Here is a 24,041-nt window from a genome sequence, read left to right on the forward strand (position 1 = left end):
TCACAAATAAATAAAATCTCTTTCTTTTTAAATGTTTACAAGTAGACCGAAAAGCATAACTCATTTGTGAGTGAAAATTTCTGTAAAACATTATACCTGTAAGTGATTTGCCTAAACAACCAAGGGAGCGGATTACGTTCAGCCCCATGGTAAGGCCTACCTGATGTATGTATTCTATACCCACACCCTACGTCCATTTGTTTTCCTAAATCTTTTTAGTGATTGACCATTAAAAACTTCTTCAGGCTATAAAATTTTCATGTCAGGCTTTTTTTTTTTCTTCATACGTATGGATGTTTGTATGACATTTTCAACAGGTTGGATGGAAAATAAACATTATGTGTAAATGTCTGTGATTTATCCACACCGTTCATCCGTTTTTCCAGCTCATTTTATTGGTTGATCCCAAAATTTAAGCATATCCAAAGCTCAAGTGGACCACACCACAGGAAAAAAGGGAATAATGATTTTCACCATTGAAACCTTTGTAGGGTCCACAGTGATGTTTATTTATCATCTAACCTATTCATAAGATTACATAGACATGGATGAAGGGAAAACACAAATATCAGCTTGATCCAAAACTTCTGTGGCCCTCAAGAATTTTTCAACGGTAGACGTTCATTCACAATGTTTCCTGTGGTGTGGTCCACTAGAGTTTTGGATATATTTTATTTTTGGATTTAATCATTAAAATTATCTGGTAAAACGGATGGACTGAGTGGATAAAATACATATATGACGGTGGGCCCCACAGAGTTTACTCGGTACCCTTAGCGTACTGAGTTACTCCGTACGCAATCCGCTACCATAAGGTAGAGCTTGCAGGCAGGGAGTATGATAGAGCCATCCATATAACAACACATGCAAGAGGATTATTTATCAATCCGGACCGTCCACATGCTTTCTTCTCATGTCCATGGAGAATAGTTAAAATATACATAGAATTGATGAGCGTATTTATTTAATTAATCGCATTCAAGGAGAGTGTAGTACATTAATAGTTAAACTGAGTAGATTGACGGTGTAGATTGACACATATCTCTACCACGTATCCGATGGAGAGATGGATCTACCTTATTCTGGTTCTTCCAACGCTACCGTATCTTCTACCCGGGCATTTCTTCGGAAAGGCTAATTCCAAAGCAGATATCCACACGCGCATCATGTTTGGGAGCGTGGATTTGGAACCGCCTGGATTCGGAACCCCCCAGGTTTGGAAACCCCTTGGACTTGGGTACCTGGATTGTGAATCAACATTAATTCAAAAGTACATATGCATGATATATTTACAGAGCTTTGATTTTAATTACTAAATCAACTTTAATATTTCTAATTAGTGAGATATGTAATTTTTGACACAATGGTTATGATAAGCCCGTTGAAATATATGTTTTGCCCGAAAATGATGAAATTCCAAGTCTCGAATGGACCACAAGCACAAGATCCCTTCTGAGTAACTAACCAACGATTTTTAATTGTTGATTTACATGGACAATGTTTGGACTGTGTTGATCATTATTAGTGGGTCATGTGCCCAATAGAATGATAGTGTATAGTGACACACATGTTACACCTGCAACTATTCAAATGATTTTAGGTGTAATCTAAGATCTCATCGTAGATTGAAAACCCCTTCAAAGAGGGGATTTAAAACCCCCAGTTACTTCATGCTGCCAAACAACTGGCGAATTTGAAACCCCCTCAAATCCCCTCCAATCCACGATGCCAAGCTACCCCTGAGAACTCAACACTATGAGAATCCTATATGGTGGGCCTTGTTGATCAAGGGTCTACATTATCCTAAAGGTTGGATGTAACACCTGGTCCATTCGGTACTATTTTCCATGCTTATGATGATTGAAGCCCTTCGCTAGACATGGATTGATCATTCATAGTACACACCCAACTGACCGGAACCCCAAGACCTTGAAACCTATCTCATATCGATCGCCCCATCGCCGCGATCGTGGAGGTACCACCTGGGTGTCGGTATGATACTCCGTTAGTGAGATACGCCGTGAAGAATAATAAGTGTATCATGTGCGCATGGCACCATGTATTTTATTCCACACATGTGCACAACACATGTCAAGCACACATGTACATGTCATACATAGGTGAGAGAATCTCTACTCATGTGTGTGATGTCACATACCCATACCTCTTCTCTCTCATGTGCATAAAAATCAACCTTTCTCCATGCCATATACTATGCATGACATTACCACACCATGCCATCCCATGCTCCTTTAATCCACCATTAATTGCAAAGCATGAATTAAGTACCATAATCCTAGCCTAAGCTAATATTAATCACATTAGCTTAACTTAAACAAAATTTTATCCATTTTTTTTATAAATACCCCTCCATCCCTTAGCATTTCACCATTTTTCCATAAGAAAGAGAGAGAGAGAGAGAGGAGTGATCTTGGTGGGTCATCAACTCCATCAATCCCATACCTTTCATCCATCTCAACCATCAATTCCATCCCTTCCATACATCTCAACCATCCATCTAATTCATCAAGGTGAGTACACCCACTCCACTCTTGGTTTGTTTGTTTTTTTTTAATTATTTGTATGATTATTAGTGGAAATGATTTGAGAATAATGATGTGATCAATGGTGTGGATACATAAGAGAGTACATATAAATAATAATAATTAATACTTGTGATGATATGATGATAAGGATGTGATTAATGGTATGGATGCATGGAAAAAATTAATAATAATAATAATAAATAATAATTTATTATATGCTTTATGTGGGACCCATTGATAGTGGGCCCCACCAGAATTTTGTAGCCATCCAAACTGTGCAAATATGGCAATTTGGTTAGCCACACGCTCACACATGCACACGTGCATACACACCGGAAAAAAAAAAAAAAAAAAAAAAGGCAGGCGTCCCGCCATTTGAAAGAAAAAAGAAGGGAAGAGGTGTGGGTCCACAATGGGCCCCACCCATAATGTATGTATTAAATCCACGCCGTCCATTCAATTTTTCAGATCATTTTAGATGTTGAACCAAAAAATGAAGCCAATCCATTTCTCTGGTAGGCCACACCATCAAAAATCATGTGAAGACATACTAAAACATATAAAAGTACTTGCTGGGGCCCAATTGAAATTTTTATGCATTTGAAACTTGGATTGGACGCTCCACCACCTGGAACACACACAATAGTTGGACTGGATCATCCTGTTGTGGGCCCCATATATGAGAACAAAAAAAAAAACACAAAAGAAAAGAAAAAAAAACTAAACAAAACAACTATCTGACACTGCAGCAAGCAACGTCTCTGTTGACGCTAGAAAGAGATGACCCCACCACAGGCCCTAACTTGATGTATGTCGAACATCAGCACCGTGAATTTGATGGGTCCCCTCTTAAAAATGGGTCACGCCAAAAATTAACCGTACAAAGAACTTAGGTGGCCCACACCATCTAAAATAATGTGCTGACATGGCTAAAACATATAAAAGTACTTTTTAGGCCCCACCTGAAATTTGGATGCATCTGAAACTTGGACTGGCCCATCAATCACGAGGGACGCACACAACAGTTGGACTGGATCGTCCTGTTGTGGGCCGCATATTTGAAAACAAAAAAAATAAAAATAATAATATATATGCCGTTAGCGTCTGGATGACGCTGCAGCAAGCAGCGTCTGCTGCTGACGCCCCCACGTTGATGCATGTCGAACATAATTACCATGCATTTGATGGTTCCCGTTTAAAAATTGGCCACCTACAAATTTCAGTTATATACCTAGCCCACACCATAAAATAATAATAATAATAAATAAAAAAAAAAGATTTGGATCAATCTGATCATGAGGTATGTGTTATATCCAAACCGTCCATCCATTTGGCAAGTTTGTCTTAAGGCTTGAGAAGAAAAATAAAATAAAATAAGATAGATGTAACTATCAAGTGGGCCACACTACAAAAGTGGCAGGGATTGAACGTAAACCATTGGAACCCTTTTTGGGTCAGAAATTTTGGAGCAGTATGAAATTTGTTTTTCCCCTTAATTCTGGTCTTTATGACCTTATGAACAGATTGGGTGGGAAATAAATGTTATGGTGGGCCCGATGAATGGTTTAACGGTGAAATCATTATTCTAATTGCTAATTGAGGAGAGGTCCAAATAATTTTTGGTTATGATTCATTTTTGGATAATTTTCTAAAATGATCTCTAAAAATAGATGAACAGTGTAGGTATAATAAATACATCACTGTAGCACACATGTAACTTTGATCTCCTTGAACCATTCGTACAACTCGAAGCTCGAGCATGTAAAATCATGTGTTAGGTCCACCTGAAATTTGGATGTATCTGAAACTTGGTCTGACCTCTCAACCAAGTGGGACACACATAATGGATGGGCTGGATTTATGAACCATACCTCTGTGGGCCCAACAAATAATTATGAATATTTAAGAGAGGGTAACCCTCTCAACTTGTGTGTGGTATGGCCCACTTTGATGTAGGTGTTATGCCACTTAATCCACCATGGTTATGACATGATTTATATTCAAGATCCTCATCGTTTATTTATTTTATCAACCCCTTTGACGGTATGTTACCAAGACTCAGGCCCATCCAATGATTAGATAGCCGTTCATTATGAAATAATGTAAATTGAACTCTCATCACAAAAAAATTTATTATGGGCCATCCTGATGATGCATTAAATATTCAACCCATCTAGCCCATGTACCGGGTCCCCTCTAGGGATTGTCCCAAAGATCAGTCAATCCAACCTGAATTGGACCACACAATACAAGGCTGTGAGAATAAGGACTTAACTATTGAATCCAACCTAAGGCCATCATGGTGTATCTATTTAATCCATGTAGACCATCCACTTCCTCATATCATTTTAGGACTTGGACTAAAATCAAAGCAGACCTAAGTCGTAGGTGGGTCACACACAACTCAACCTCATGGGAAATCCCCATGGACTCTATTGCATAGGACCCATTATGAATTCCATTGATATGTGAACCCAAGAATGTTAAGGCCCATTTTGAGTGAACGCCATGTGGGCCCATCAGTGATAGCCTTGTTTGGGCTAACCATTGGGCCTCTTCGATAAGAGTTTGTAATTTCCATGTGTGGAATGTATGACGAACTGGTATTATAATTTTCGAAGTAATGATGATTAATCCTTTAAATGGGCTGATTGTGGACATCCCTTGATCACTTGACACTTTGGTTAGAGTGCGGCCCCAAGTAATAGGATCATGATACTTGTGTTTAAACCCTTAAAAACATGTTTAATTATAACAAATATATAAACTCTAGTGGTGTCAGGGTGTGATATTACCTGTTTAGCCCATTGATCATGTGGGTATTTGATGTATGTATAGCCACCTAATCATAGGCAATGGTGGAGAACATGTAGTATATGTAGTCATCTAACTGTGTGAATATTGTTCACTCCCCAAGTATAGGGTTGTGATGTAGTAATAAACTCGGTAAGACCAAGGTCGAATCCACAGGGACTGAAACTTGTACGTTTCCTAAAACTAGGTAGAAATAGAACTAGACTAAGATATGATCTAAACCAAATAAAATTTAAAAAATAATTGTGGAATAATTATCTAAGACTTTAAGGAATTCAGAGGAAGGAAACTAGGGATTCAGAGGACCCACTTGTAGAGATCAGGGAGATCTTATGCCTGCATCAAAGATTATGGAATTCAAACTGAACTTACTTGATCTGGTTTTCAAGAGATGAAAAGTATATGAATTAGAATGGATTCCATCATCTAACCATGCCCAGGGGACAAAGCAAACAACAGGATTAAACTAATCACCAACTAATCAACAATGTATGAAGATCAGGAAGGGTACTGTCATCCTACCATGCCCATGGAACAATGATGAACGACAGGGCTTCCTGACTTCATAAACATAAGAAGGGGAAGGAAATACTCAAAGCCATTTGCAAACCCATTGTAATTTCAGTCACAACAAACCATAAAAGACTAAAAAAATATCTCTTTAATAATCAACTAAATCAAATTCAGTTTATGAATTAAAGGCACAAAGTAGAATCTCCCATCTTGCTACAGGCTTCACCTCTTAGCCCTAGCTAAGAGGTTTAGCCACACATAGGCATGATGCGGCTGAACTTAAAAATAAAAAGAAATATAAAGGAAAAGAAGAAAGGAAACCAAGCTTAGCTCACGTGCCACCTGCCCTTTCCAATCCTCCACACGCTGCCAGCAGCTTAAATCCTTTCTCTTTCTCTCTCCCTGACGTGCAGCAGCAACCCTGCTCCAGTGCTCTCCTCCAAACGCTGCCAGTCCCACGGTCCAGCAGAAAAACCCACACCTGTCTCCCCTTCTCTCTCCGTTTTCCTTTCTTTTTAAAGATGAAAAAACCCCCTCCAAAGCTGTTGTGGAGTCCCACCAGAAGTAGGTTGCGGAAACAGTCCTTCCGCAGCCTGGAACGCGTCCCTCTGCTGCGAGATACCTCACGCATCCGGAATTCCGCGTCTCCCTTCTTCTTATTCTTTGCCTTCTTTCCAAAAGGATAGCGTCCTCTGGGAGATTTTTGGCCCACCTACATGATGAACGGTTCAGATCAGCTGTCCGACAGCCCCCAAGGGCGTACAACCGGCCGCGAAAGTTGGACGGCGTCCGGCTGCGAAATAGAGTGCGTTACGCACGTACGCTGTCCGATGGTGGGGTCCACAACAGGCTTCAAATGATCAATCTAAGCCGTCCATTAAATTCTTCTCGGAATTTCAGTCAGGGTGGGCTGGTCTTTGTCGAGTTTTGGTGTGGTCCACCGATGTTTCTCTTCCACAGTCTATCGTGCCTTTAACGGTTAGGATTCTGCAACATTTTACATGGTCTCAAAAGGCTGCCTTGGTGAGGTAAATACCCCACCTACGCACACAATGGACGGTCCCGATTGTTGCTATGCATGATGTGTGGGGCCCACAAGTAGATCCGACGGCCGAACAGCGTTAACGCTGTTGCGTTTTTGTAAAATTCGAATTTTGTCGGTCAGCGCCTGCTGACCGACTTTGAGTGCACGGGTGCACGGCTGGTGCACTTGCAGACTGTACACATGCAATGCATATGGGGTCCATTATGGTGTATATACAAAATCTCCTCCGTCCATCTATTTCTTCACATGATTTAAGGCGTCGAGACCAAAGATGAGGCGTATCCAGAGATTAGGTGGGCCCCAGATCAGTAAATTGTGGGCTGAAATTTTCATTGGGCCACTTCCACAGCGATCCAATGGATGAAATTTTACGTGTACGGTTCATTTATGGTCCTCAGGCCACGAATGGAGTTTCGAACTGATCAGATGGTGGGAACCCTATGATCTTGCATTCTGGACACTTTTCAGGCTACTTGAGCTTCAATTTCTCGATTTTCTTGGATCCCTGGCATGCAAATCTGTCGATCTTGGTCTCCCAGGGTCCGTCGCTTGCTTTGGTGACTTCAGACTGTTAAATCCATGCTTTGAGTACCCCTTTTCAATCAAAGCTCCTTGTTACATCCTACAACAAAAACACGATTAAATTATAATATTAGGTATTATCGTGTACATAAAATCAGGCAGTAATCGGGGTCTGATATGCAATATTCGACCCTCAACAGAAGTACGTACAAGGCCACCTAACCTTATGAAATCAAGTGGCATTGATAACCATTCAATAACGTAGGTTTGTACTTATCGACATAGATACCACCACTTGAATCACACATGACCAAGTTGTACACTAAACCGAATATGATTTAGGGTTATATTACCCAAGCTAATGCTATCAAGATCCTGAATTTTTATACAATGTGATCTTTAAACTATAAATGGTATGATGAAATGTGGCTCTCGACCCTTAACCAGGTGACACCGAATATGAGTCATTATCTATGTGACGTGTGAAGTGGTTGTAGTATAAGACTTATCATAATTAGTGTAGCCATATATTCGTGGCCTATGGGCAAGGCCCAATGAGATATATTTTTGGTCCATATGATGAAGCTCATTGTGATATATTTTCGGCCCATAGTGATGTGTATTAGGCCCAGGTATGTGGTCTACCTGTGAAATAGATTTGAGGCCCCTTGCAATGTATTCAAGGCCCATGGGCGAAGCCCAATGTGATGTATTTGAGACTCATGGGCGTGCTTCATTGAGATATATTTTAGGCCCATGGGTTGTGGCTCATTGTGATGTATTTGAGGCCCATGTATAGGGCTCACCTCTTGAGTATTTGAAGCCCATGGGTCGTGCAGCCTGATGTGGTGTATTCATGGCCCATGAGCCAAGGCCCATTGCGATGCGTAGTGCACATATGATACGGCCCAATGTGATGTATATGCGGCCCATGAGTGAGGCCCAATGCGATGAATGTGCGGCCCTTGTGTGAGACCCGAAGCGATGTATCTGAGGACCGATGTGATGTGATTTCACCATGATGTATGTATTGATATTTATGTGGGTCATTCCTTGGGGACAATGTTGGTTAAATGTCTATATTGTCGAAGCCGATTGTTAAGGCCGGTTATTGATACTGATTATGAGTATGTGACAGCACAGCATTATCATACATGCCCATACGCATCATCTGCATGTTTGTTATGAGATGTGGTTGACCATTGCATATGTCGTTGGACAGATTGTTATGAGACTCCCTGATAGGCGGAGGTTATCTCACATGAGTGCACGGTATGCGTAGGATTAATGCATGACTGTATTGTATGACTCATGCATCTTGCATTGTGTGCCCTAGCGACATCAGGGCCGTAGCCTCCACAGGCATATCGTGGATGGCCAGATGGGACACCGGAAATATTTGGTTCTAGCATACGGGCGCCATAGATGTCCCTGGGTGAAAATTCCTAAACCTCCGAGGCCAGGAGACGCCCCAACGTCGAGACCGAGTGGATACATGAGCGCCCGAGTGCCGAATACCAGGAGGCCGCATCTCCCACTGTGTCGTGGTCGGTTGGGAGGGGGTGTGGCCTTACCCGCCCGAGGGTAGGGGGCATTACTAGGCTGAGTTTGACCAGCTCGTAAATGGGTCCGCTATCGACGTGCCGGATAGGTATTGGCAGACTATTGGCCAGGCGGATAGTGAGGTTTCTTACGCTCACTTGGACTGTGCTGCTGGGAGAGAGACAGTGCCATTTGGAGTGTACTAAACCCCGGTGATGATCCTAGAGATGAACTGTACTGATATGTGGACTTATTGAGTAGGAGTTGCATACTCATTCATTCATTCATTCACTATTCACCCGGGCTGGTGGTGCGCAACTATTTGTTGTGTGTACCTTCGCAATGGCCAGGATTTCGGTTGGGGCGCACGACTAACCTGAGATCAGGAGTTTACCACATTGAGTATGACTATCCAAATTAGGTATGAGACTATTTTAGATAGAAGTCCCTTGTGATAGACCCCATAGTCTGCGATACTACGTACTACCATCCCGACTTCACTCCAGCACAGTCATTTCATTCGCACCACATATTGCATTGCATCCTCGACATCTGATATTTGGCTCTTTATAACTCCTCATTTACATACTGATTTATATTGCGTACTTTGATATTGTATGACTCATGGACTTGTCAGTATTTCCGATATTGTATAATTATGGCATGACAATATGATGATGATGATGTGATTACAGATGCATGTAATATGGTTATAGCTGTGGTATGATTTCCTTGTAGCATATTTATCTTGCCTGCATGTAGGACACACTGCACACACGTGTGTACTCACTAGGCCTTTTACCTAAGCCTCCTATTTCTTTTTTTTTTTTAGGGTTGGAGTAGCTTGGAAGACTTAGCTTTCTCGATGCATTGCATCTATTCTTCGATTTGGCGATGTTGACGTTACGTATCTTTTGTAAAGCATTATACTTATAACCATCGGGACTTATGATGGAGAGTGTTGCTTGGTAGTTTGATCATGGATCTTCGTGCTCAGGTATTACTATGTATATAAATAAAAAAAAAATTCAGTAAAAAATCTTCCTTGTGGTGCGCCGAACTCGGGACTTGGTTTATGGAAGTCGAGTGCCGAATTTGGGGCATCACGGAAGCTGTCCGTCCCCGGGTTTGGGGCGTGACATTGGATGATGTAAATGGATAAACCAGTGGGCCCCACTACATTGTGATACATCCATAAATTCATGAAATGGGTTAAATGCTATAACTGTGATACTCACATAGTATTTCAGAAGAACTAGGATTACCAATCTGTGTGGAGGCCTAGGGAGAAGAGTTTTAATGGGTTTCAAACTCCTCACCCCTCTAACCTATATTAACAGGGTTAAGTCCCCAATCCAACACCATGCACAGAAGTAAAATCCCAAAATCACATCGTAGCTTCTCTAAAGAGCTGCATAGGAAAGGAAGATCCTGGCATCTGAATTTTGAAGTAATGGTGTCATAGATAGGTAAGCTATCTCTTTCCTTTAATCTCCATATCCATTGCACAGCAAGGTCCTTCGTCATATCCGCAAACATTATCTAACAAACACTTGTTACACTGGTGCACATGTGCATGAACCAAGACAATCATAGGCAGGACGTATGGTGAAAATACATGGACAATCCTTTTATTAGGTGGGCCACATATGCGCCATGACTGATGGTTTGGAAAATGATAATCAATGGTCTACATTCATCTTGTGCCACTCATCTCGTGAGTGGCCTGGTCTGACTTTTTAAGATAGAATGCATGCGCTGGGTGGCATCTGATCATGTACATCCTGGATTCGTCACATGTGCCACATTAGTGGGTCTGCATGTTCTTGGTGCATTTGCTCCCAAAGGAATAGTTTCTAACATTATTTTTTTGGCATTTTTACCGCAAAATTCCTCTAGGAATTGGATTCTAACAAATAGTGGCTCCAATCATGGATATTCTCAGCTAGTGCTTTTATGGAAAATAAAAAAATTATGGGACTCACGTTGGCATGTATATCATGTTATTTTTTGAAGTCTTAAATCATTCAGAAACATGGTCTATCGATTGCATATTGATAGATCATTCAATGCCATCGAGCACCGTTCGATGTCATCGAACAATCCTCGATCCCATTGAGAATTTTCAAATTTTCTCCAGCTGGTCTCTGGACTAACTAGGTGCTTTTTTGATGCCATCGAAGAATGTTCGATGACATCAAAGGATATGTTCAATGCCATCGAAGATGGCTCAATACAATCAAAACAGATCCAACTTTCATGTCTTTTTTGTTTTTGCTAGCTTGTTAGAACACCCACAATCAATTCACACTATACTGTTAGTCACCCCCTCTAGGGAATCGATACCAAGATCTCAGTGTTGAAACGATATATCTTTCACTCAGTCTACCACTTGAGCTATGGATTTGGGTGTTCCAATTTTCATGTCTTGTCTCCGAATTGATTGGGTATTAGATCGATGCCATCGACATGACTTTGATGCTATCAAATGATAAGTTTTGATGATATCAAACGGACCTATGTAGATTTTCGCAGAGTTGAGATCTTGTGGGATTTGTTTCTTATTTAGATTGTGATTCTTTCAAAGGTTATATATTGGGGTGTAATCGGGATTGGAAGGTATTATTAGGGTTTCTAATTCGTTCAAGGGGTTTCAAGAGTGTAGCAAGCGTTTATTCGAAGGTTGTTCGAATCGGGTAAGCTCTCATCTCTTGTAATTTTTGTTTTTCATAGTGATCATCTATCACTTTGGGCCGTGATTTTTTCCTGCAAGAGTTTTTCCATGTTAAATCGTTGTATTCTCTTTGTGCTTACTTGGTGCAATTGGATTACTTCTTTAGATTCATCTCTGTGTGCTTCCGTGGTCCCCTAACATCTCACATATAATTTATCTAACGGATGTGCACCAATAATAATATAAGGTGGGCCAATCCATAAAAAAATAATAATTTACACCATTCAAAATATTCGAATTCAAGTGTAGCTTATCTAATGATCTAAATAACCTAATATTTTGTTCATGTTATCACCATGGTATGATGCATACATTTAACGGGTTGGACGTTATGCACATACCACACGGCCCCAACAGTCTTGAGTTTTGTTATATTTTAAAGTAAAAAATAAATAAACGAGTGCATTTTTGTATCATCCCTCAAACAACATCTCCATATAATTTCTAATCATAGAAGCATTATTTGTAAAATACAGATACCTTAAGAATTTTGCCCCAATAATCTCTCTTTTTATTTTTTGTCAGAAGCTAAACAGTTCAAATCATGCAATGCATTGAAGATAGGTTATAAATCTAAATTGATATTAATGTAGACCTAACTGTAGCTTTGTGGGCCCCACCATGAATTTATGTTGTACATCCGATGAGTCCCCTCGTTTCTTCCATAAATCAGCCCAGGGGACTCATGGCTAAAACATGTAAATATTTTTTGGGGTCCACAGAAGATCTGGAATAGCCCGGAATTTGGTGGGGGCCCTCATTCAGGAGGGACACACAATGGATGGGTCATATTTCTGAAACATATCTTGGTCGACCCCACAAACAATAAAAAATGCTTTAATGGGTGGCTCTGCACTCTCGACTGTTTCCTATCGCGTGGCTAACCCGACTCATGAATCAGGTTGGATTTTCGGCTTTTGGCTCAAAATGTGAGGATGCATCTAATGGACGGGGTGGATGTCGCATTAGGTGGGGCCCACAGATCTCAACATTACAGTAACATTACAATAAGGCAGACCTCACAGGAACATTTTCCTCAACTGAATGATTGTAATACTTGGCCGAAGAAAAAAATGCTTGTGGAATTTGAACCGTTGATTTGTTCTCAATTGCTGAATTTAATGGACCACTTAAAGCATTGTGTTTTATAAACCATCAAAACAATGGGGCCCACTATCTGAACACTGACTTACCCATTGCTCTCTACTGGAACCTTTAACATTTTTCTCTGCCAGAATTCACTGGGTGTTTTAACACCAAAACAAATGGAAGAAACCATCATCACATGCAAAAAATCTAAGTTAACTAGAAATTTTATCCGTATGATTGGCCTAAATGTATTAGATCCTGGCTGTTTGTGTTGGGCCATCTCATTGATGGAGTGTGCCCCACAAAATCATAATTCAAAAACCCAAAACTCAACTTGATGTTTGAGAATTATAAGTTTAAAAAATTAAGAATAGAAGTAGATAATTAACATAGTTAAGATAAGTATCTTAAAGTAGATATTTAACAGTCTGGATCCATCCAGCCCACAACATGCTCATAAGTTGATATGGCCACCATCACCACGTACAAAATAGATTCAATTCCATAATGTTTTTATTTGTATAAATATCACAACAAAAGGGGAAAAAAAGAAAGAACTCTTTAAGGGTATGTTTGGCTGCACACTTCATGATATAATCTCACGAAGAATATCATGAATGTCATGATATTTGGTCCAACCAAAAACACCCAAAAACATGATCAAAGCACCCAACAATGAATGATCAAGTATCCAAACCAATAAATATAAAGTTCTGGATCTTTGAGAATGCGTTGGGCCGGTTAAATATCAATACCAATGAAAATCCAATCATTTCCCGAGCAGATGACGGCCACGTTGATTGGCACCTTTCACTCGATAGTTCAGCTCCTCCACATCATCATGTAGATGATCCAGAGCTTTGTTCTGCCTGCATTTTCCACAAGAACACACAACACTTGTTTAGCTAAGGGATTGAAAAAAAGGAAAAGAAAAAGAAAATGAACACTCCAGGTGCCGTTGGGCCTGTCAGACGTCACTGGAGTGTACCATCCCATCACTTTACGTGGTCTAATTTTCGGGCCCACCATGGACAGGGTGTATCCTGAGAATCGTGCTGATTGGGGAATCTTAACCATCTTCTCTTGCTCATCAAATTCAGACCATTGACCGTTTTTTAAAACCATCCATTCGATGTTTGCAAATTGGACAATCAAGATTGTCCTGTCATTGTAATATCAGGCCATCCTCAATCTACAATGATCTATGGAGCCCAGCAATTTGGGAAATCATGGTTGGTGTGATGTATTCCAATATACATTGAACAGTTTGGTGTAGCCTTTGCAAGTTTAGCCTGGCTAGACTTCACCTCTACGCAACCCGTTGACATGAATGGATATATGAATAATAAATGAATATAATACACTGTAGATGAAATAGAAAGTGTTCAATTGAATGCTTTATCAGCCCAACAACTACACATGTGGGGACTACTTTTGGTGACCCAAATTGCTGTAATCGGACCGTAGTTCAAAATCTCAATTCGGCTAAATTTCATTAGGACTTGAAAGAAACATGATCCGGTTATGACTCAGTCAAAAGTCCATAAAAGCTTGACTCGAAAAAACTCATCAGAACTCGACAAAAGCTCTAAAAAAACTTGATAAACTCTAATGGACTTGGCATAACTCAATGTTATTCATATATTTTTTTTATACCTTTTTAAATACTAAATAATTTATGTTCCTTCCCAAAGAATTTTCTTTCCCTTTTCGATTTCTTTTTGACAACTGAAAGTGCTAATGTTTTGAAGAGCTTTGCCAAGCCCAGATGCACTAGAGCCTGGCAATAGGTCAGGCCCAGGCCTGGATTTTGAACTAGTCAGGTCGGGCTAATTCAAAATTTTGATTTTGCTGAACCCGGGCCCAAGCCCATTGCCAGCCTCAGATGCCCACAGCTAGGACACCAAACCCATCCGTTGGTGGGCCACACCATGTATCAACTCATCCATATGATGCCAATCAAAAGTTTAAAAGGAATTGCCAACAGTCCACATATGGCTTCTCTAATGAATGGACCAGGCCTAGTTTTTGGGCCCAGCCAAGTGCTCGACATGATGGGTCCCCACCCGACTTACAGCTCGGGTGTCCAACATGTGTTTGAGGACTAACAGCTCTGGCATCCAACATTTGTTTGAGGTTGTCAATTGTGTCCACGCTACCATAGTTCTAGAAATCGCTGACTTGACATGAAACTCGGCCAAGTCAACTCGACTTGCCGAGAGTTCGAGCCAAGTCTCTAGAAAATCCGGTACTTTGGCATCTATTTTTCTCAAAACCATCGTTTGTACAATCTTTCAATGCTAGTTTGTCCAACTTCAAATAAACACTTATCAAAGATGCTGCAAATCCTTGCATGATAAAAGCACGGATTTTTTGGGCTATCATCCAAGAAAGGATCACTTAATGCACGATGATGCATAGCTTGCTCCAAAAAATTAAAAAAATAAAATAAAAAGGATTTTGAGTTGATGCCATTCAAAACAAGCAACTGACCTCCCAATCTCTGATCCCATATCAATGGCCATATCCTTCAGCTCACCCAACAAGTTACTCAAATCTGAAAGGGCATCATCTTGCTTTGCCTTCTCCACCTTTTGAACCCAAAAGAAATAGCACCAGATCAATAAAGAAATACTGAAATAGTTGGATACATATAGAGTCATGCTCCTCTGACATGCCTGATTTTAGGTAGAATTCGCTCGACAAAACACATACATTATGTGTGGTCATCATCACAATGATTTGGTCGGTCACCACATTGACAAAACACATACATTATGTGTGGTCATCATCACGATGATTTGGTCGGTCACCACATGGACAAGCAATATCAAATAAGGCAGTGTGAGTAGACTATAGTAGCCATTGGGTCAATGGCTTGACAAACAGAAATGAGCAACGGCCCACAACAATTGGATGGTCAAAACTTGTCTAATCATTATAATTTGTCAGCCTATGGCCCATCCATGTTGTCGCGCACCAGATCAATGGTCCCATTCACTGCACATGTTAGCCAGTGAATGGTGGGTGTGGCACTTCATAGAACTGTGAAGTGTGCATCCCAACAACATTTCTTAGAATATGTGAGCATTATAATGTATTAGATTCTTCAATAACTAGAAACACGAACCTCAACTTTCTCAAGTGCAGCAGAAGGTGTAGAAAGCTGTCGAGCCTCTGATTGGGCCCTAGGATTCTGCACAAGTCCCAACTTCTCCCTTTGGGCCATGTGACTGCCCTTTTTGTTGCATGAATTATCTGCATATCAAACAACTAAATCAGATACAGTTGTCATTAAGGTAAGGCAAGGCCAACAACCATAAGATTTTCTTAAGTTACCTGTCATGATCTTAGGCCCGGTGATTGTGCGAGATTTCTTTGGCTTCCATGTTTTGGAGAACATGCCCCCAAGGCTTCCCAGAAGCTTCTCACCCTGAAAACAACATGAAAGGAGGATGTTGAGATGTTCCCTGTTAGCAGTGAGTAGAAAGCTCACTTTGTTCACATGTGTAAATGTTGGGAATTGAAATAGGATTTGCTGACTTTCACAATTCAAAAACAAAGTACAAATCCATGACCAAATGCACAATGCAAACACGGACATACAATCAATGAAGAAATGAAAAAAAGTAACAATGAATCCTTACAGTCAAAGCATGCTCAACAAATAAAACTGAACTAGGCAAACATAGGCTGGAGAATGACCATGATTTGTTAGCCTCATGATAGTGTGTGCCCACCTCTTTTAGTGAAGCCCTCATCAACTTAGACACTCGTCTTGTGATGATTTGAAAGTCTCTTCCAACACTAAGAATATCCATATTGAGTTACTATACAACTAAAGGCCTTTCAAAAGAGAATGCTCCTTGACTCATTGGAATCTTTCCCTTTAATGGGTCCCAAAAATAAGTGAGTAGCACCTCAACAATCTCAGTCCTCAACAGGCCATTCCAAATTGCTTACGAAACAGCCATCGAACTAGAGATTGAGCAATCAATTGCACTAGTGGTTCTTGCCACATCTTTCGCCACTTTTTAAATGACTACTTACATAGTACCATACATCTCCTCACCAGCCTAAGATATTGCCCAGTTATTACCTTACGAGTTTTTCTGCAAAAGACTCTTCTTCATAATAGAATTCATATAAACTTGCGCCTTTCAAATGAGCCACAAATGGGAGATTGGAGGATTCTCCATATCACTCTCTTTTTCAAAATTGTGTCATGACCCCATAATAGCCTATTGGTGGTGCCACAATGTCTCTACCATATCATGCAAGTAGTCGGTGGACATTTTTACCCCTGCAATTAGTCGCAAAGAGATTTTAAAACACATGAGTATTCTATGCTTCTCACCCTTCAACCGGAGGTATTTCAATCACTTGCATCATTTCATGGGAGTACCCGCACCTTTTCTCTTCTCTTTGTTTGCATGTAGCCTGCATGATGCAACTCCTTACAAATTCGGCCCAATGTAATGTGATATCCATTATGTCCATCAGTTATGGCAGCTCAAGTTAGTATGTGAGCCCAAGACACAGACATATCTAAGACTCAAGTGATCCAAACCACTTGAAACACTGAGATAGAGATGTTCGTCATTGAAACCATCCTAGCGGGTTCTCTCTTTCTTTCTCTGCGTGTAGGCCACACCTAGCCGAACCCTTCCCCTCCAATCTCTCCCTGATCTCTTTACCTCATGTGCCATACCCCCTAGTATGGTAATGGTGTAAGAATTCTATAAGGTGGGCCTTATCGATCAACAGTTTAGATTGTCCTAAAGGTTGAATATTGTGATTGGGTGCACCAGTGAACCCCACTAAGTTGTGATGCATCTAAAATTTGTGTAAGGGGTGGGATGCTAGAACTGTAATACACAAACAGTATCCAAGTGGGACTGAGATTACCAAATTCGTGTGGAGTAATAGGGAGAAGAGTTTCGATGGATTTCAAATTCCTCTACCCTCTATAACTATAAAAACAGGGCTGAGTCCTCAATCCAACACATTAACAGAAGCTATAATTCCCATTAGGGCTTCTGTAAGGGTGTAAGGAGAGGAAGATTGCGGCATCAGGTCTACAACAATGGTGTCCCAACAAGGTACGCTATGCCATTCATCTAATCTTCATGCTCATACATGATACTCCCTACTACTGACGCATACGGAAAATCCTTCATTTGATTCTTTTCCAAATCATTCTTAGGACACTAGAATTGGCCAAATTTATTACCCTTTACAATGGATGATTGTCCATAAGCATAGTTTTGCATGCTATACCTTTCAAGTACCCTATTAATATAGGTCCTCTGTGATAGGCTAAGCAGTTCACGTGATCTGTCATGGTGGATCTCAATGCCGATGACATAAGAGGCGTCACCAAGGTCCTTCATCTTAGATCTTCGAAATATGAATTTCTTGGTGTCGCTCAACATCCTAATGTCACTGCTAGCCAACAAAATGTCATCAACATACAAAATCAATATAATAAACTTACTACCATTGATTTTAATGCAGATACATTCATCTGCAGTGTTTTTTACAAAACCATATAAGGAAATTATTTCATGAAACTTCAGGTACCACTGTCGTGATGCCTGTTTCAACCCATAGATGGATTTCTTTAGTTTACAAACCATATATTCTGAGATATCAGTTACAGAACCTTCAGGTTGTAACATATATTCGTTCTCATTAAGATCCCCATTAAGAAACGCAGTAGTCTTTACATCCATATGATGTAGCTCTAAATCCACATAAGCCACAAGAGCCATTATGATCATAAACGAGTCCTTCTTACATACTGGTGAGAAAGTCTCCTTAAAATCAATGCCTTCGCGCTGGTTAAAACCCTTGACAATAAGTTTGGCTTTATATTTTTCGACATTACCCATCGAGTCCCGCTTGGTTTTAAATACCCATGTACAACCAATCAGATTTATTCCAGGGGTTAACTCAACAAGATCCCATACTTTATTGTCTCTCATGGATTTTAACTCATCCTTTATGGCATTAATCCAACAAGAATGGTTTGCACTCTGTTTGACTTGTGTAAAGGATTCAGGATACTTTTCTACCCCTATGTCAAACTCGTGCTTCAGCAGATATACGATATAATCGTCTCGATTTACAGGCCTCCTCACTCTTTCAGATCTTCTTAATGGCTCGCCCTCATGGATTTTAACTCATCCTTTATGGCATTAATCCAACAAGAATGGTTTGCACTCTGTTTAACTTGCGTATAGGATTCAGGATCCTTTTCCACCCCTATGTCAAACTCGTGCTTCAGCAGATATACGATATAATCGTCTCGATTTACAGGCCTCCTCACTCTTTCAGATCTTCTTAATGGCTCGCCCTCTTGGGTGTGATTTTGATTTCCCTCATTAGTGGGTTGTATAAGAGGTTCACCGAGGTGACCTGCAATGATTACAGGCTCTACTGTAGGATTCACATCCACGTGATCTAGAATGACTGTGACAGGAGTGACAGTCCTTTCTTCCTCGAATACAAAATTCTTAATTTCGTGCTCCCACTATTTTCAGTGTCCTCAATGAATTTGTCATTCTCAATCTCAACAATCTTGATAGAGTGGGAAAGACAATAGAATCGATAACCTTTTGACATTTCCGGATATCCTATAAAGAAACAACCATATGATACCCACATAAAGGACCTTGCTGTGCATTGAATATGAAGATCAAATGAACGGAATAGCGTATCTTGTTGGGATGCCATCACTATAGGCTTGATGCCGCAGTCTTCCTCTCCTTACACCCTTAGAGAAACCCTGCTAGAAATTCTAGCTTCTGTTAATGTGTTGGATTGTGGACTCATCCCTGTTCTTATAGTTATAAAGGGCAGATGAGTTTGAAACCCATCGAAACTCTTCCCTCTATGACTCTACACGAATTTGATAATCCCAGTCCCACTTGGATACTATTTGTGTATTACGATTCTAGCATCCCACCCCTTACACGAATTTTAAATACATCACAACTTAGTGGGGTCCACTGGTGCACCCGATCACATTATCCAACCCTTAGGACAATCTAGACCGTTGATCAATAAAGCCTACCTTATAGAATTCTTACAAATTGGGAAAATGGGAAAATGTAAGACATGCTTCCCACAAGAAATACACATTTCCTTTTACTAGAGAGCAACATTATAATCCATGATGTAACACCAATATGGTTAAAAAGAGGCTTTTGGACAAAATGGTCGTTATTTGTCATAAAATGGCCACCATGTTGAAAATAATGGCCGTTTTTTAATAGGATGTTTTCGTTATATAACACAATGGAGAGTGACCTTTTCCATTATAACATGTGCTATGATGCTTTTTAAAATCTTGTTTCCCTCTGCATACAATATGCACCTATGGATAATCAATACTCCAAATTTTTGAGACGGTTAAGAGCAAAATTTATCTTATTGTAATTGTTGTGAAAAGCTTCCCCCATTGAATGAGAAGAGGCACCTCAACCTTAAGACAAATCAATAGACCAACTTTGATTTATGATTAGAGCACCCACTAGAGTCTCACATCCGACAAAAATGGAAAATCCAATTGAAGAAGAAATTTCAACAAAACAGGTGTACAACCAAATGGCTTAGCTACCATCCACACACGGGATTAGCTTCACACAAAATACCAAAGGTAAAAACCTCACAGAAATAGGATGGTTACTGAACATGGATTTAACGAGTCCCATCGAAAAAAGTGATATATGAAACAAACTTGTTCATATAGATAAGCAGATGCTTCAAGTACAAACCTATGCATACTAAAATGTGCACACGAGCTAGACAAGATAAGCTTCTAGCATGTACTCCTATCTTAAACAAACAAGTGCATCTACAATGCAGAGGCTCCCCTATCCAACAAAAACATACAAATGTTTCAACAAAGAACCACTTCACATAGCTTTCAAATGTTTCCAATATTTAACTAAGGAGGTTCTCTTGTTATACGGATTTTGATTGATAAGGAACTATAAGGAACATATCCATGAGTCATTTGAACATAAGATTCAAATAAATGGTCTTTGACCATTTTAGCATCATAGAATCTTCACTATCCCTAATGCCACCAATCAATGAGTAAACAATGGGGAAAAATGACACAGGGTTTGTTAAACTGAAAAAGACAAGGGAGATTTGCTAAGCACATGGGCACGTGCAATAAAAACTTGTGCTACACGTGCCAGCATGGGACATACGTGTGAGATCTAATCCATCCATCAAGTTAGTCCGACGTTGTACGTGTCTGCTCAAAAATAAAATCTGGTCTAATCAGCACGTTGGCCTCAATATTGGAAACATGTGGATGGGTTAGAAAACTTCAGCCAAGTTTTCCAGAGATGTACTCTTTTTCGCAAACCGTGGCCCACCTGAACAGTGGATCATCTTATTCTTGGGCCAGGGCATCAATATAGTGGTGCCATTCCGATGGATAGATTGGATCTCAGACCTATCGTTCCATGTTGGCACATGTGTGGCATGTAAATGAACTTTATTGACAACGTACGTGGGCTTAGCAGAGCTCCATACAAGGAATTTAAGGTTCAGTTGAAAAAAGTTTTCATATCCTTTCCACTAGAAAACTTGTAAGGAAAAAGAGAAATAAAAAAGGGGCATATGAAAGGGAAAGCATCACGTAACATGCTCCAACTCTCATGAAAGTGGTAATTGAGTGTTTGACTAATCTGAAGTGTCTAAACAAAGCATCCAAGGGGTCCCACTGTGTAAATGCACTGGCCCGACAGGAAGCATCTCCACTCATCAGGTAAGCCACCATCCTGATTGTTGGCATGGTTCATCCACACAGTGGGGCAGACCTGATGCATGGCTCAGATATCACATGCACATACCAGGTGTTCACATGGACCTGTTTGTAGAGAGGTGCATGTGGGTTTAGCAAATGCCACTGAGATGAATGGATAAATCAAAGTTAACAAAGGAAGAATCCATTACCATGCTGAGGTCATAATCAATGTTAGCAGCTGTTGTATGGGTCCTTGTTATTTGTTCACCCTGTTGATGCAGATTGATAAGCGTCTTAGTACCATCCTCTCGAATCTCCTCGGCTATCTTCAGGCAGCTGTTGACTTTCATTGTAGTCTCTTCGGCCTTGTAAACCGCATAATTTTCTAGCTCTTGCACAGATTGATTCTCCAGCCCGCCTGACTCACGGAAATCATTCTTGTATTGGTTTCTGGTGGCTGAAGACACTGCAAATGGAGACGATGACACAGAAGGAGCACCTCTCCTCTCGCCCTGATTGTAACCGGAAGGGGTTGATTTCAACTCAGAGTCGGAGTCAGAGTCAAAAGGGTTGGAACCAGAAAGCCCAGTATCTGAGGAACGTTGCTTTGCAACCTTGCCCATGGGTGTTTTTGTAATTCCAGATTTTGACATTGGAGTGAGCAGAAATGATTACACAGAATTTGAATCAATGCAGCGATTGAACAGCAGAAGGTCCTAAGAACACAAACAAAAAATCGCATTTCACATATCATTTTGCCGAAAAAGCTGCAGAAATCATCAGACAGTATGAGAGAAAATGTAACCCAAAAATAATAAAACAAAAGATTGACAATTCAAGCACTTGAAATAATAAGAATAAGAGCAACAATTCATGACAGAACAGCTAGGTTATGGTGTGAGTTTTCTACAGTGAAAGGGACAACCATGCCAAGACCAAATGGAAAGCTTGTAAAGTCAATCCAGACTGGAAGGAGCATGGACAAAAGCGACACTGATTGGACGGTCCTCACCCTCTGATAGGTGGAAATCAATTGGAAAGTTTAAGCAAATGTGGCCTTAACAGTGCAAATTCAATGGATGGAATCGAATGCTTATGATCATGCGATCAGTGTGATTCTGCAGCTACAATGAGCCCAATTTTTGGGCAGGCTAGATTGACATAAAATTACAGAATTCAAGACACTAAAATACACAGAACAGAGAAAATGAAGAGCTAGAGCAGAATGTGAATGTGGATCCATATATAGCTATCACAGTCTGCTTGTCGATGGAAAAGAATTGCAGAAAATGAAAGATCAGTCAGAGATTCAAACAAGTGTATGAATTCTCCAAAATCAAAGATTGATCGATGACTAAGAACAATATCGCAAAAAAAAAAAAAAGATGGAAAATAAAACCCAAAAAATGGATTAGAGAAAGCTACTGAAACAAAACCCCATAATCAAAGAGGCAAAGGAGTAAGCGCAAGATGCAGAAACCAAACCAAAAGATAATACAGAAAAATCCCAAAATCCAATAAAATAAAATAAACAAGATAATTATAAAACTCTCAATCTGAAAACCCCAAATTCAAAAGAAAAGTGGTTTTCTTTCTTTCCTTTTGAGAGATCGAAATTTGAAAAATTGGCGATTTTTTTTAAAGTCCTAAGTAGAGATTCAAAAGAACAGAAAAAAAAACCCAAAAGAATGAAAATCAAACATTGAAGAGAAGTGGGTTTTCTTCCTTTCCCTTTGAGAGATTGAATTTTTTTTTTTTTTTAATGTTTTTAGTTGGCGAACAAAATCCAAAGTAGAGATTATTAGGTGAGAGTCCATGAAAGTAGAAACCCACATCAGAAAAGAAGATGAGATTCAAAAGAACGGGAAAAAAACCCACAAAGAAAGAAAATCAAACATAGAAGAGAAGTGGATTTTCTTTCTTTCCTTCTTGCGAGATTGATTTGTTTTCAATGGCGAAAAAAATAAATCCGAAATAGAGATTATTAGGGACGCGTCCATGATGGTAGAAACCCACATCAGAGAAAAAGATGAAAACCAAAATCAAGAAACAGAGAGAAAGAACTGAAATTGAAGGCAGAGGTTAGAGAAGGTTATACCTAGGAAAATCAAGATGTCCGGAGATCGGTTTCTGAAAAAGATCGAACTGCAGAGATGATGAAGGTTGTGGTGGTGAAAAAGAAGTGGGTTTCTTCTCTAAGCAAACAATCAAATACCAGGCGGGCGGAAATTGGCGTCAAAAGGCGTGTGGAATGGAAGTTTGGAAGAAACGAGGCTTCCTCCCTTCTTTGAACAAATCAGAGAGAGGGGAGAGAAAGAGCATCCAACGTTCTTCTTTTAAAAACGAAAGGGTAAAAAGGAAGGTAGTCCGCGGCCTACTGAAGTGAAATCGTAACCCGTCATATGGGCCACGGAATCAGTAGACCCAATTCCGGATGTGGACCCCACCATTAATTAGCCACGCTCC

At 40.1% G+C, this 24,041-nt stretch overlaps 1 protein-coding gene across 2 annotated transcripts; it reads right to left on the minus strand.

Annotated features, from left to right (window-relative positions):
• Positions 1 to 13,289: 13,289 nt before the first annotated feature.
• On the minus strand, positions 13,290 to 23,895 carry LOC131219263 (SNAP25 homologous protein SNAP33-like). Of its 2 annotated transcripts, XM_058214318.1 has the most exons (7): positions 23,674 to 23,895; positions 21,785 to 22,291; positions 16,145 to 16,238; positions 15,936 to 16,063; positions 15,299 to 15,396; positions 13,561 to 13,674; positions 13,290 to 13,518 (listed from the first exon to the last, which is right to left on the minus strand). In XM_058214318.1, exons 2-6 carry the CDS (start codon positions 22,226 to 22,228, stop codon positions 13,575 to 13,577), a joined length of 864 nt encoding a protein of 287 aa, XP_058070301.1. In that variant the 5' UTR covers positions 22,229 to 22,291; positions 23,674 to 23,895; the 3' UTR covers positions 13,290 to 13,518; positions 13,561 to 13,574. The 2 variants fall into 2 exon arrangements, with proteins under 2 accessions (XP_058070301.1, XP_058070300.1); XM_058214317.1 differs by having other exon boundaries at positions 13,290 to 13,674.
• Positions 23,896 to 24,041: the final 146 nt, after the last annotated feature.

The sequence above is a fragment of the Magnolia sinica genome, chromosome 11 (assembly GCF_029962835.1).
Source record: "Magnolia sinica isolate HGM2019 chromosome 11, MsV1, whole genome shotgun sequence".
In the NCBI taxonomy this organism is placed as follows: domain Eukaryota; kingdom Viridiplantae; phylum Streptophyta; class Magnoliopsida; order Magnoliales; family Magnoliaceae; genus Magnolia; species Magnolia sinica.

What these genes read in the sequence shown, in the direction of transcription:
- LOC131219263 (XM_058214318.1), bottom strand. Translation starts at nt 22,228, where the DNA reads ATGTCAAAATCTGGAATTACAAAAACACCCATGGGCAAGGTTGCAAAG. An exon ending in TTGATTATGACCTCAGCATG is followed by an intron (nt 16,239 to 21,784) that starts GTAATGGATTCT and finishes TGTTGTTTTCAG; the next exon opens with GGTGAGAAGCTTCTGGGAAG. An exon ending in ATGGGATCAGAGATTGGGAG is followed by an intron (nt 13,675 to 15,298) that starts GTCAGTTGCTTG and finishes TGGAAAATGCAG; the next exon opens with GCAGAACAAAGCTCTGGATC.